The sequence below is a fragment of the Halichoerus grypus genome, chromosome 7 (assembly GCF_964656455.1).
Source record: "Halichoerus grypus chromosome 7, mHalGry1.hap1.1, whole genome shotgun sequence".
NCBI classification, from domain to species: Eukaryota; Metazoa; Chordata; class Mammalia; order Carnivora; family Phocidae; genus Halichoerus; species Halichoerus grypus.
In genome coordinates this window covers 110,108,051-110,122,007 of record NC_135718.1, presented here as the reverse complement: position 1 = coordinate 110,122,007, position 13,957 = coordinate 110,108,051, and the positions used below count along the sequence as shown (strand labels likewise).

The 13,957-nt window shown below is 35.1% G+C and overlaps 1 protein-coding gene across 1 annotated transcript in view; it reads left to right on the top strand.

The window, feature by feature from the left end:
• HMCN1 (hemicentin 1) overlaps positions 1–13,957 on the top strand; it is a 478,487-nt gene that overhangs the window by 263,219 nt on the left and 201,311 nt on the right. The window contains exons 22-29 of the mRNA XM_078078047.1: positions 462–630; positions 3,380–3,507; positions 5,031–5,303; positions 5,873–5,968; positions 8,479–8,673; positions 9,725–9,855; positions 10,021–10,168; positions 12,130–12,256. Of these exons, the coding sequence (XP_077934173.1) occupies positions 462–630; positions 3,380–3,507; positions 5,031–5,303; positions 5,873–5,968; positions 8,479–8,673; positions 9,725–9,855; positions 10,021–10,168; positions 12,130–12,256 (1,267 nt within the window). The remainder of the gene's footprint in view (positions 1–461; positions 631–3,379; positions 3,508–5,030; positions 5,304–5,872; positions 5,969–8,478; positions 8,674–9,724; positions 9,856–10,020; positions 10,169–12,129; positions 12,257–13,957) is intronic.

The following is a 13,957-nucleotide window of genomic DNA, read 5'->3' as shown; positions in this document are numbered from 1 at the left end:
ACATCTCCTCTACTGAGATTCTTATTTAAAGGGAGAGTAATTGTATAGCCATTAGGAAAAATTTTATGGTGTTTTTCTGAGAAGTATGCTTATTGCACCCAACCAGCTTCAGAAACACCAGTTAGTTAAAACCCCTAGCAAAGCCAAACCTCAGCTATGTCTTGGTGAGCACTCTGCCTTGAGGGGTTCTTTGTACAAATGGCAGACTCTGAAAGGGCATTTCAGCTGACCTCTTCATTATGTTCTGAAAGGAAGAACTAAAAAGGGAAACTTTCTGGTCATTTTCCTTTCAGCTCTCGCTATAAATGTATTAATGGAAAGTTTTAGATATGCCCTGAAACTTTGGAATAGACAGCAGCATCTTTTTGTACATTTTTAAAGAATATTAATAGTCCACATTTGAATGTAAGTTAAATGTTTTCAATGTACTATTTCCCTTCCAAAACATGTGTTTATTTTAGTAAAGCCCAGAGTGTTTGGAGATCAACGAGGACTGTCCCAGGATAAGCCTGTTGAGATCTCCGTTCTTGCAGGGGAAGAGGTGACACTCCCATGTGAAGTAAAGAGCTTACCCCCACCCATCATTACCTGGGCCAAAGAGACCCAGCTCATCTCTCCATTCTCTCCAAGGTAGGGGATCTGGGATGAACCGCGACATGCAAAAACAGAATCTCTTAGGGCAGGTGGGTGTACCTATTCAGGTTTTCAGACGTTTCAAAAAATAACTTTTAAATTTGGGATAATTCACACATATATCTGAGCCTACAGAAAATATATGTATACTTTCTAAATCACTCTTTAATATCAGGAATGCCAGCACCCAACTTTGACATAAATTCCTACAGGTGCATATACAAGGTAGTTATTGAAATGGAGCATATTTGTGTGTATAGGACACATAGAATCTCATTAATCCCACAGGAGCAGTAAAACACAGTAAGTACTCTAATGTCTAAGACTTGACTTTCGTTAGATGGTTTTGTAAAAATTTTCTTGATTAAACCCTTAGACTTTTAAAGGCCCACTGAGACAATACATTTGATAGGCTAAGTGACACGGAAAGCAGAATGCCAGAGCCTTTAAGGTACCACCTTTGTTGCCATGCAGGTACAAGGTTAAATTTACCTCCACCACTTAAAGTTTGCCTGAAACTTTTGGCAATTTTTTTCAGTGGCCCTCTGAACCTTAGATTTCTTATTTATAAAATGGACTTAGTATTTGCGCGAAAGGATTATATAAGATAACGTATATTCCACACCCCCGTCTTTAGTTCTCAAGGAATAGTAGCAATTACTATTTTAACTCAACATCATGCCAGAAGTTACTGGTGGAATAAGAATTATAGTCTCCAGCTTTGTCTGTTAAACTTACTGATGTATAGTTATGAAGCTGCCCCTGGTGGGGATAAGAAAGACAGTTAAGAACTACTTTACATAAGCTTACTATTTCTTTGACAAATATTTGCTTTGGATATTTTTGAATGAAAGAAATACCATTACAGATACAGGTGAAGTTTCCTTGTTTTCCTCCCCATTCTCTTTTCTCCCTTCCCAGGGGCAAATACTGCCACAGAATTCATGTGCTTTCTCTGCATCCATTCTAAAAATGTAGAAGATCTTGTTTTCTGTGTTTTTACTTTTGCTTTTTCTGTCTGCTTTCAATTTGCCGTGTAACATATTAAATATTCTTCTTATTCTGCTTGTTTTTTTAAGTCCACATTTTTTCATTTATTCATTTTTAACTACCATATACATATTCTACATTTTGTGTGTACATTTCCCAGTGTATGGACATTCAGGGTTTTGTTTGTTTTTCTTTGGTTTGGTTTTGGATTTTTGGTTTTACAAACAAGGTTTTTTAGTGAATATCGTTATGTATGTCTCTCTATATACACATGCATGAATTTCTTTAGGAGTGGTACCTAGAGCTACAGTTTCTGGTCAGGATGAATTCCTACTTTCAGCTTTGTAGACAATGCTAAATTGCTGTCCAAAGAGGCACTACTGGTTTACCTTTCTCCCATTAGAATATAGGTGTACCTACTTCCCCATTATCATCAATGCATGGTGTTGATGGACTTAAACATTTTTGTTGTTCAGATGGGTGTGAAATGGTATCTTGCAACTATCTGAGTTTTCATGTGACTGACTTCCAGGGAGTCCAGAATGCCTTTACTTGTTTGTTGGCATTCGTGTCATCTGTGACTTGCCTCTCTTTAAACCTGCTGCACAGATTTCTGGTGCCTTGCTTGTCTTTTTCTAGTTGAATATAGAAATTGGGTCTGTATTCTTAATAACAGTCCTTTGTTGTATGTGTTGAAAATATCTTTTCTCAGACCACTGCAAGGCTTTTAATGTGTGATGTCTGATTATACAGAATTTTACATTTTTGTTGTAGCTCAGTGTATTAATCTGTTTTTAAAACTTGTACTTTATGAAGGATATTAACATGGCCACCAGTATTCTATTCTACTATTTTAAGCTTGTTTTTCACATTACGGACTTTAATCCATCTGAATTTTTATGTTGTGTCTAGTATGGGTAGTACTCTATTTTTAGTTATTTATTTATTTTTCCCATGTGGAGAACCTGTTGCGCAACATCCTTTTCGGAATAATCAGCCCTTTCCTTGCTCTTTGTAATATCACCTCTGTTATTGCGTATTATATGTTGGATTCTCCTATATGCTTATTTCTTTTGGGGGGAATTCTGTCCTTAACTATTTATTCATTTTTCTGTCTCAGGGCCAGTAGAACAACTTTCTTTTTCCTAGGCTTATAAGAAATCTCAGTATTAAACAGGTCTATCTGGCCCTCTCCCCCTTAAAGCTATTTCAATACAATTAACATAATAACATTTTTATATGTAGATCTGGCTCACTCAACTACATTATTGTCCTGTAGGAAGAATATATTCAATAAATTTTTGAGAATTACGTACGTACCTTCTTTTGCCTTTATTTTAACACACTAAATTTTTTAACGAAGCATTGCAGAAAAAACAATACAGTATTCAAAATATGTTCAAAACTTACTAAAATATATATTTGCTTTGTGGAATCACAACTTAACAAAGCAGAGAGATGTATAATTTTTGGATAATTTCAGGTCATTAGGTTAGATCTAAAAGTAAAAGAAAACTGATTTTGTATTTGGTCAGAACATCATACAGAATATATACACAATTTAATACGAAATATATACATGTACACAATATAATTATGAAAATTCCTGACTTTTAAAGTGTATATAAGTAATATAGATGGGAGAATGGTTTCAAAAACTGCTTGCAGAGTAGTAATTTCACACTGAAGTGCAGCTGCATTGGAGATATTTAAATTCTCATGTTCTATGGTCTACTATGTGGTTTCTTTCTTTTAGACACACATTCCTCCCTTCTGGTTCAATGAAGATCATTGAGACCCGTGTTTCAGATAGTGGGATGTATCTTTGCGTTGCCACAAATATAGCTGGGAACGTGACTCAGTCTGTTAAATTAAATGTCCATGGTGAGTTTTGAAATGAAAGCATATGATATCTGTGTACTGGCCACAGGAAAATCCGTCATACCAGTTTCTTTGATAGTTAATCTCTAAATTGTATAGAGGAATTAGAGAAAAATTTTCTAAAATTGGAGACTTGTGATTTTTCTTTCATTTGCTCTGGAAAGTTTATTTGCCACCTATAGACAACTTTTCCCCTTTTCCTCAAATGAACAGTATTAAAATTTTGGCTCTCCATTTTACTAAATGTCCACAGTCACTTATGACAACTGTTGATACAATGTAAAAAAAGAAAATATGTTTAGACTGATGGCTTTTTGTGGAAGTGAATGTGAGTTCTCAAAGAAGAATTTACTAGTATTTGAATGGTCATTTTCAATATTCAGAGAATTCAGCAACTGAAAACATCCTGCTTCCTGGAACTCTTTAACTTTTTAAAAACTTTCTAGTTAGTCTGTTTTATTCCCTCAATTTTACCATATTCTGTCCAAATATTTATTTATTCAACACATGCTTAGTGAGTACATACTCTGTCAGGCATTGTGTAGGTGCCAGATACTCAAATTTCAGGAAAAGATCTTCTCAAATAACATTGACCTGATTTCACTCTCAGATCAATCACTATATAATAGTGTCCTATTAACCATGGGATTTGAGATCCAGTGAGAGTTCCATCATTTCCTAGCTCTAGGGTATCGTGGATTACCTAATATTACCTAATCTCTCTTACCTTTAGTTTTCTCTTTCATAAAATGATAAGAACAGTCCTCTCAAAATTATAAGGTTGTTACAACCTTTAGAATGTATTGGTTAAATATTAAGTTTTAAAAAATGGACAGAGGGATGGGGCTTTTTAGCAATGTAAGGTACATAAATTCTAATGATATCCTTATGAGTCAAATTGATTCTCTAGTGTATAATGCATGTATGTGGAAATGAATAATACTTACCAATGTTTTGATAAATTATCTCATTTAAATTTCTAAAGGAAGGTAGATAAAGAGAAGTAATAGAGGCTTGATTTTGATTTTCTTCTCTGAAATTAGCAAAGGTTTTTATGAGAAACTTTTCTTACTGTCTGGCTAAACCTTCTACAAAGAGAACAAAAACTAGGAGTACCTGAAGAGAAATGCTTTTTCTTTTACTCCCTTATATTATAGAAATCATTGCCTTTTAAGAGGGTTTTAAACTTTAAAATTATTTATAAATTAAAGGAAACCTAACATTTTTAAACACTTGCCTTTTCCTCAAGTTTGGCATGAGGGATTTTATATTTACTATTGCCCATAATCCTTGCAGTGTACTGATATTGAAGAGGTTATTTTTGCCTGGATTATCAAGGAAACAGGCCTCAGGAAATTTACCAACTTGCCCTAGATCACACAGCTAGTAAGTGGCCTGAGCCTGGGTCCAAATCCTGAGATTGTTCCACTTTCTCATGCTGCCTCTTGGTAAGGAGTTCGCATTAAAAGTGAGAAGAGAAAGGAATTTTTTTAAATTGGATTATTAATACTCAAAATTGTGTCTAGTTCCTCCAAAGATACAGCGTGGCCCTAAACTTATGAAAGTCCAAGTTGGTCAAAGAGTGGACATTCCGTGCAACGCTCAAGGGACGCCTCTTCCTGTAATCACGTGGTTTAAGGGCAGAAGTGCCTTGCTGGTTGACGGAGTGCAGCATGTGAGCAGTTTAGATGGAACGTTGAGCATCGACCAAGCCATGCTCTCTGATGCCGGCCTATATACATGTGTCGCTACTAACATAGCAGGCAGTGATGAGACGGAAATAACACTACAAGTCCAAGGTGATTTTTGGCACAGAAAAATACGTGTATGGTGGGGGTATATCATACAACCTGCTCGCATAAGCTGTTCTGCTGTGAGTCGGCAGAAAGCAAGCAAATAAGTAAGAAATACAGGTCATGAGAAGTACTATGTAGAAAATTAAAATCGGGTGATGCTCCCTGCAGTTGTGTACTTCAAAGATTTTATTTACTTGAGAGAGAGAGAGAGAGGAGAGAGAGAGAAAGAGAATCCCAAACAGACTCTGAGCTGAGCACAGAGCCCAAGGCAGGGCTTGATCTCATGACCCTGAGATCATGACTTGAGCCCAAATCAAGAGTCGGTCACTTAACTGACTGGGCCACCCAGGCACCCTGTAACTTGTCTTTTCTAGCGAAATATTTGACCAGATATTTTTAGCAGTTTGATAAATGTACTGCAGTAAAGTGTCTGGCAGCTATAAATATGTGTCATATTTAGGAGAAGAATCAGGAAAGATAGCAGTTCACCAGTGTAGCTGGTTGATGATGCTTCAGGAGAGTTTGATATTGCTTAAGGAAAGCCTGTGATAATGCATATATTTTTCTAATAGAACCACCTACACTGGAAGACCTAGAACCTCCATATAACACTCCATTCCAAGAAAGAGTGGCCAATGAACGCATTGCATTTCCATGTCCTGCAAAAGGTGTGTAGTCCTTGGACATATGGGAATCAGCATAATGTTATATTATTTCAGAATTCTCTGTTGAACCCAAAACATCTTTTTGAAAAGATCTGCTTGTTAGTCCTTGTTATAACATTTGGGCATTAATCCCTCTTTTAAATAACAGCTCTTTGAATAGGTGTTTTTCCCTCATAGGTATTTTATTTACTTCAATGCAAAAGCCTTCTGTTCTTCCAAGCTTGCCTTATCTACTATGTTTCCCATGTAGTTCAGGCTCCTTCCTGTCACTTCTTAGTTCATTCGGTTTTGATAGGATTTCTCTTTAAAATGTGACAACTATTCAGAATTTTCTGCATTTATCTCACTCAGAACTATGATTTAGGACTAACCTGTTTGTTCTGGATACTGCTCTTCTAGAAACCCTTTTTCTTAGATTTACCCTCTACTGGTAATCCTAAAGCCAGGTTCTAACTTGGCACTCCGGGGCTTATCCAAACCCCTTTTACCTCCCTGAATTTCTGGGCTTTCTATCCCCCCATGTTTCTGGGCAGGAAACTGTTACTGTTTTCCCTCAGGGGGATGTGAAAGAGGCATTGTCACTATCAGCCTTACTCTGGATGCCAGTAGGTGGTTCAGAACGTCCTTTCTTTCATGTTTGCTTTCATCCACAGTGACTCAAACAGGTTTACAGCAGTTCTGGCAAATTCCAGACAGTATTCCTTCTGTCACCTCCATGCAGCTGGTACCATCAGTGCTCCCACAAAGGCCTCTTAGCGATTGTTCCTGGAGGCAGCAGCAGATGAAGGGCCTCATGGCTGTTCCGGCTTCTGTAGCAAGATTTTGCATCTCTCCACAGTGGCTCTCACCAATGGGTTTTTTTCTACCAGCATTACAAGAGAACTTAAACAAGCTTTTCACATATCAAGATAATTATCAGTAACTATCCCCACAGCAGTGAGGGGGGAGGCAAGGCCTGGAGAGGAGACCCTTCGAGGGTTTAAGTTCAGGTATTTGCAGTGAGTATTCGATGCCTCTGGATCGCTACCAGTAGCCCTGTTGCTCTTTGCTCTCTATTGGATCCCAGACTCCAATGCTGGCTTGGACTTCCCTTTTCCCAGCTGTTTTGACTTGCCTTTTCCACTCTGAAAAACCACCTCTTGGGTTCCCCATTTTCACCTGGGATATAATTCTTAGGTTCATTTAAAGTAGCTACATGCCTTTTCATTGTCTTGTGCAGCAAATTTCATCTTGTACGTGATGGTTCCACCATTTATAAGTTAAAGATAATGCAACTTCTTTTGCTCGTTTGTTTAATTTTTCATTTACTCACTCAACAAGCATTCATTGAGAAGTCTGATTGAAATGCATAAAGGAATGAGTGGGATGTGAAGAAATGAGGCAATGATTATACCCCTTTTTTCTTTGACAACATAGAAAACTGCAGTCATCCGTTCACCTTCTCTTTCTCATCAGTCAGCTTTTTACTGTTAGCACAATGAAATAGGCCAATCTTTTTGTTTTATTTTTTTTTCTCGTAAATACAACTTTCATAGTCACTTTCATAAGTCCTTAACTCAACCTGAGTTTAGCCTTAGCGACATGTTTTATATATTCTGCCATTCTTTTGTAATTTTCTCGGATTATATGCCAGTACTTTAATATTTTTTATCATGCTTTAATATAAGATTATTAACAATGTCAGGCAACCACATTAATTTAATATCCTTTCTTTTTATTTTTATAGATATTAATTAAATTTTGAAAGTACTTAGACTAGTGCCTGACACATTGTTTGCTAAATAAATACATTCTTAATATAGAATTAATGTTTGTCTATTTCCAGTATGTGCTTTTGGCTCTATTACATACTTCAAGATGGTTTTATCACTTCCACTCATGAGCACATCATTTCCAGTTATTCATAAATAAATCTAGGAAATCAGTCTTGCTCTCTGCTTTCCCAATTTTCTTTTCAGTATAAAAAGTCAAGAATTGTTCCTATTGTCCTTCGTTTAACAGCATGAGATCACCAGATGTGTTAGTAGTAAAAGTTCCTCATCTCTACTATATAAAGCATCACTTCTGCACTTATGACTCTACTTGGTTGGGCAATCTTTATGTTGTATCCCTGTGGTAGCCTCTTGCTTTTTGTTCTTCATTTATTTTTACCCCCCACACTCTCTTCATTTGATCAATATAGTTTTTTCCCCCACTAATTACCATGAACTCACACAAGAAAATGCTTTGGTTTGCTTACTGTCTTCTGAAAGTCTTGATAAAGACAACTTGCTCAAACTCTACAGTAGAGACAGGTCTCTTGAGACTGATCAGAAATTAGAGGCATTAAATACCATAATCTCTTTGAAATTTCATGCCAGGAGAAATATCTTGAAAGTACCTGAATTAATTAATTAATTTGTACCTTAGGGTACAAATTATAGTCATAACAAAATTTTGTTTCTTCTTAATGTATTTAATAATGATTCCTAATTTTATTATAAAATACCACAAAACTCTGATTTCTTGTTTAGGGACCCCCAAACCAACCATCAGATGGATATGGAATGGTAGGGAGCTGACAGGCAGAGAGCCTGGTATTTCTATTTTGGAAGATGGCACATTGTTGGTTATTGCTTCTGTTACACCCTCTGACAATGGGGAGTACATCTGTGTGGCAATCAATGAAGCTGGAACCACAGAAAAAAAATATAACCTCAAAGTCCATGGTAAACATAGATAAAATACTAAAATCATATACTTGAATATGTGACATTTTCTAATTCTCATATATGTAAGTTATTCTTTCAATGTAGGCTTATTTAATATTAATGTGAATAGAATGTTATCAAAAGGAAATTGATAATCTGATTGCATTGGTTAATTGATTGATTTAAAATTTCATGTAATTTTTTATTGTGACTTTATTTAAAATTCAGTAGTAGAATAGTCAAAAAGTTTCATGAGCTAAGCTAAGCTATCTACTTATCCTCCCTAACAGCAAAGAAATTTATTAACTTCGTGTGTGTGTGTGTGTGTGTGTGTACGTGTATTTTCCCAGAGATATTTTATATGTAACAAGGAAATATGAATATATATTTTATCCTCTTTTTGTGTATAAAAAGGTACATATATATAGAAGAACGTTGTATCCATTACTCTACACCTTGTCTATTTTACTAAAATATCTATCTTGGGGATTATTCATTATTCCTAACTCTTATTTATACCTATATAGCATCCCACTGTATGGCTATGCCTTGATTTCCTTAACCTTCATCTATTAATGATGAACATTTAGGTGTTACCAGTTATTTGTTATTATAAGTAACACTTTAATGAAATATTTGTACATTGGTCATTTTGCATCAGTCACAGGTTATGTTCATTTTAAAATTTCATGGATATTGGCTTCCGTAGACACTGGGAAATATGCACGTCCATCAGCAAAGTAGTGAGTCCCTCTCGTGACTTCATTAAGACCCTAGCAGTTTACATTTTGAGTGGTATGCGGAATAACTAGTTTCTCCCTTAAATTTATCCTAAGTTTTATCCTCACTTCAAAACTCTGAACTGATAATTAAAGTAAAACTTTAATAAGAGTTATTTATAAATATATTGGTCAAGATTTTTCATATTATGTTAAGGCATGTGCTTAAATATGACCAGCCTTTCTAACTATCAGATATCTTAGAATTTGCTTTCTAAAGGCCTGTGTAAAGAAACGTCATAAGTAACATTTTTTACAAAATTATCTAGCCATGACTCCTCTTTTTGCAGTTCCTCCAGTAATTAAAGATAAAGAACAAATAACAAACGTATCTGTGTTGGTCAATCAGCTGACCAATCTCTTTTGTGAAGTTGAAGGTACTCCTTCTCCCATCATTATGTGGTACAAAGATGACATCCAGGTAAATGAAGACATCAGAATATGCATAATTCCTTGCCTCTGCCTCTGAAATAAATCATTCAAATGTGACTTTCTTATTAATAATGATACAAAACTTCTGCGTCAATTCCTAATTGTGCATTTGTATTGGGATTGGAAATAACACTGACCATTTTGGCCTTTGAAGGTGACTGAAAGCAGCACTATTCAGATTGTGAACAATGGGAAGATATTAAAGCTCTTCAAAGTCACTCCAGAGGATGCAGGAAGATATTCCTGCAAAGCAGTTAATATTGCAGGCACTTCTCAGAAGTATTTTAACATCGATGTGTTAGGTAAGGGAAACAGTCTTTTAAAAACGCTACAATTATCAGATGCATTTCTTATAATAGAATGGAGCTGACAGTTATGAAAGAGCAAAGAGATTAAAAAATTGAAAAGAGAAATATCATTTGTTTCACTCTTTCATTATTTTTGTCTTTAATATTGGTTAACTGGAATCATATGATATAGAATATTTTAAGTTTTTTATTATTTATCATAGAAATGTCTGTGAATATTTGGTACTATCTTATGCATAAAATAATAAATAACTACTCTTGTTGATTTCTCCTATTAGGTGGGCAGGAAATTCTCTGGGAAGTAACTATACAGGATGATGCAGAGTAAAACTCATTAATGCTCTTGACACATGAAGCTGCTAGGTTGTAACTTGAACTGGAGAAAAGTAGCAAATGCACCTTTCCCTGCATTCTAATTAACTCATAACTAAATCACCTCTGCCCTGATCCTAATTAAGAGGGGAAAATTCTGAGTGTGGGTAAAGGAATTGAAATATAAGACATTTAGAAAATTTTAATGGTACTCATAAATTTAAAGTTTTATAATTTTAGTTTATGAAATTATATTTGCCAATTAAAGTTTACTTTGTGATAAAATGACTTCCTCCCTTTTCAATATTTTGTTCATCCATATGGGCATATGTTTCTAAGTCTGGGAATGATGCTGCATTCAAATAACCATTTTTAAGCTGCTTCAGCATAAAAATAATCCCTCTCATTAGTCTTCTCAGAGCCTGAAATACTTTGCATTTCCTCTACCAAAATTATTCTTATAATATTTAAGTACAGGCTATAAAAAACAAACTAAGTAATCTTTTTCTATCATTAGTCACATTGGCATTATTTCTCTTGGCATTCATTTACTTTGAATTCTGTGTGCTGATGACTCCCAAATTTTTATTTCCAGCTCAGACTTCTTCTCTGAGCTCTAAGAATATATATCTCATCTTTTCCACAATGTCTTAACTTGATGTCTTAGGAGCATATCAAACAGAAAGGTCTCAATGAACATCTGTTCATCTGGGGTCATCTTCAGTGATCTCCATCACAGTGCCAAACATGTCCATCCACCCACTTGCTTCTGCTAGAACCTAGCACTCATTCTTTCCACCTACCTCTCCCCAACTCCTTAAATATATCTACATCCTGTCAAGTCTACTTCCTAATCCAATGTTGAACTATCTACTTCCTTTCATTTCTAACTGTGAAAGTATCATCATTTATAAACCAAATTAATGTAGTAACCTCTGAACTGCTCCCCTTCATCCACTCTGCCACTCAAATCCATTCTTCATCCCCCAGCCAATGTGGTCTTAAAACACAAATCTGATCACACCCCTCCTCTACTGAGGGAGCTACTTTGGTGGTTGGTCATTGCCCTGAAGATGAAGACCAAACATCTTAACATGATATGAAGGGAGAGGATTTTAAAGTCAGGGAAGCGTACAGGAATTCTTCAATATTTTGGTAATTCTGAGAATAAAAACTAGCATAGTCATTTTCATAGGTCTCCTATCCAATCGTAGCATAGAGGCCCTTTAAAAGAAATAAGGGTAATATACTTCAAACAGCACTATGTTGTAATATGTAGAATTTGAACATTATAAAATTAATAGTGATGTCATTTGTTATCTAAAATGTATAACAGTAATAAATTGCATTATATGAGCTTCACTGCTCACTTATATTCTCAACTCCTTTTGCACTCCTCAAAATGAGTTAGTTTTTGCAGGTAATTGTCCTGCTAGTGAATCTTTCATGAATGTGTTCATATATTTAAATTTAGCATTTGGGTGGGTCCACAGATGCAATATGAAAAGGTATTATTGTGTGGTATTTTATTTGTAATATTAAAATCTTATTGAAATACTGTAGAAGTCAATAATAATCTGCTCTTCCTACCCCCCACTTTTTTGTGAAGTCATAGATATTCATGATAAAATGTTTTGTTCAAGTCCCACCCACCATAATAGGTGCCAGCTCCCCAAATGAAGTCTCTGTTGTCTTCAACCATGACATCACCCTCGAATGCCAAGTCAAAGGCACCCCTTTCCCTGTTATTCACTGGTTCAAAGATGGCAAGTGAGTACCCTTTCTCTATTTGTTGCAAGGGTCCAATTGATAGGAAATAGATGTGTAAATGCTTATGGATTTTCTTCCTTTCAATTATTTTAAACACAGATATTATTAAATGAACATGAAGGAAAAACAATATTATTCAAAAACTGGTCTCAAAGTCTTGTAATACGTTTTATTCTTGTGAATTATAAGAACTTTATAAATGCCAGGAATTTATTTTAGAAACATAGAGGCACTCAAATTTACTGTACACTAAATACTCTGCCCAAAGTCTTAGAATAAAAAATGAAAAATGCAAGCTTCAAAGGCAGAGATAATTTTGCCTTTACATGGAACTATTTGACTTATGAAAAAAGAAAATTTTTATGACAAGATGAATACTTAAGCTAGTGTTATAAATGTAAAAAAGGAACAGTCACAGAAGAGCAATAGATATTTCCCAGACTTCATGTTCAAGGGCTACTGAGGTTTGCCCACACTGATATGGCTGCAGTGATTCGTATTGTTCTTGAGAGCTTATTTTTCACAGCATGGTCACAGTTCGAGTATTATTATCGTTTTTGAGAGCAGGTGTCTAAGACTTAAGAGTAAAGATTTGCATTGTATAGAATAAAGTATGCAACTACGTATAAGTAAAGTATGCAAACTTTTTTTATAAATCAATAAAAAAGACAACAGAAAAATGAATGGAGGATATAAACAGGCAATTTAAAAATTTGTAGTTAAGCAATAAATGTATTAAAAGATGCTCTAGAGAGTATTATGCTAATGAAATAAGTCAGTCAGAGAAAGACAAATACTATATGATTTCACTCATATGTAGAACTTAGGAAACAAAACTGATGAACATAGAGGGGGAAGAAAAGAGAGGCTAACAATAAAGCTGACTCTTAACTATAGAGAACAAACAAGGTTGCTGGAGGGGAGGTGGGCAGGGAGATGGGTTAAATGGATGATGGGTATTAAGGGGGGCACTTGTTGTGATGAGGACTGGGTGTTGTATGTAAGTGATGAATCACTTAATCTTACATGTGACACAAATATTACACTGTATGTTAACTAACTGGGATTTAAATAAAACTTGGAAGAAAAAAGAAAAAGAGGCTCACTCTCAATAATTTGGAGAATATAAACAAAAATCAGGTCAGATTGGCAAATAAATAAGTATATAAATAAATATATAAAGGTTTGAACAATGTCAAGTGTTGGCTAGAATGTGGGAAATCAGGATGTAATACTATGTTGCAGAGAATGTAAATTAGTACTCTGTAAGGCAATTTGTTGATATCTATTAAAATTTGAATGCCCTTATGCTGTAATGTAGCAAATAACTTTCAGGATTTAGGAGAGAGAAGTAAGAATTCATGCGGATCCACAGGAGGGCTTGTACCACAGTAGGTAATATTCCCAAAACACTGTGGTGTCAGAAAAGTGAAAACTGCCTAATACCCAACATTAGGAGATGGGTAGAAAACTTACAGCATAGTCATATTGTGAAATACTGTGCAGCAATTAAAAAGAGTAAGATCAAGCTATAGGCACCAAAAATATCTCTACAGCTATTGCTAAGTGAAAAGAGAAGTAGAACAAAGCAATACCATTTACAAACTAGATTCTTTTGGGAAGACATTTAAGAGTGAAAATGTTTAGAAAAAAACATGTGGAAGAATACAAACCAAACTTAGAATGGTGAGATGTTTAGAG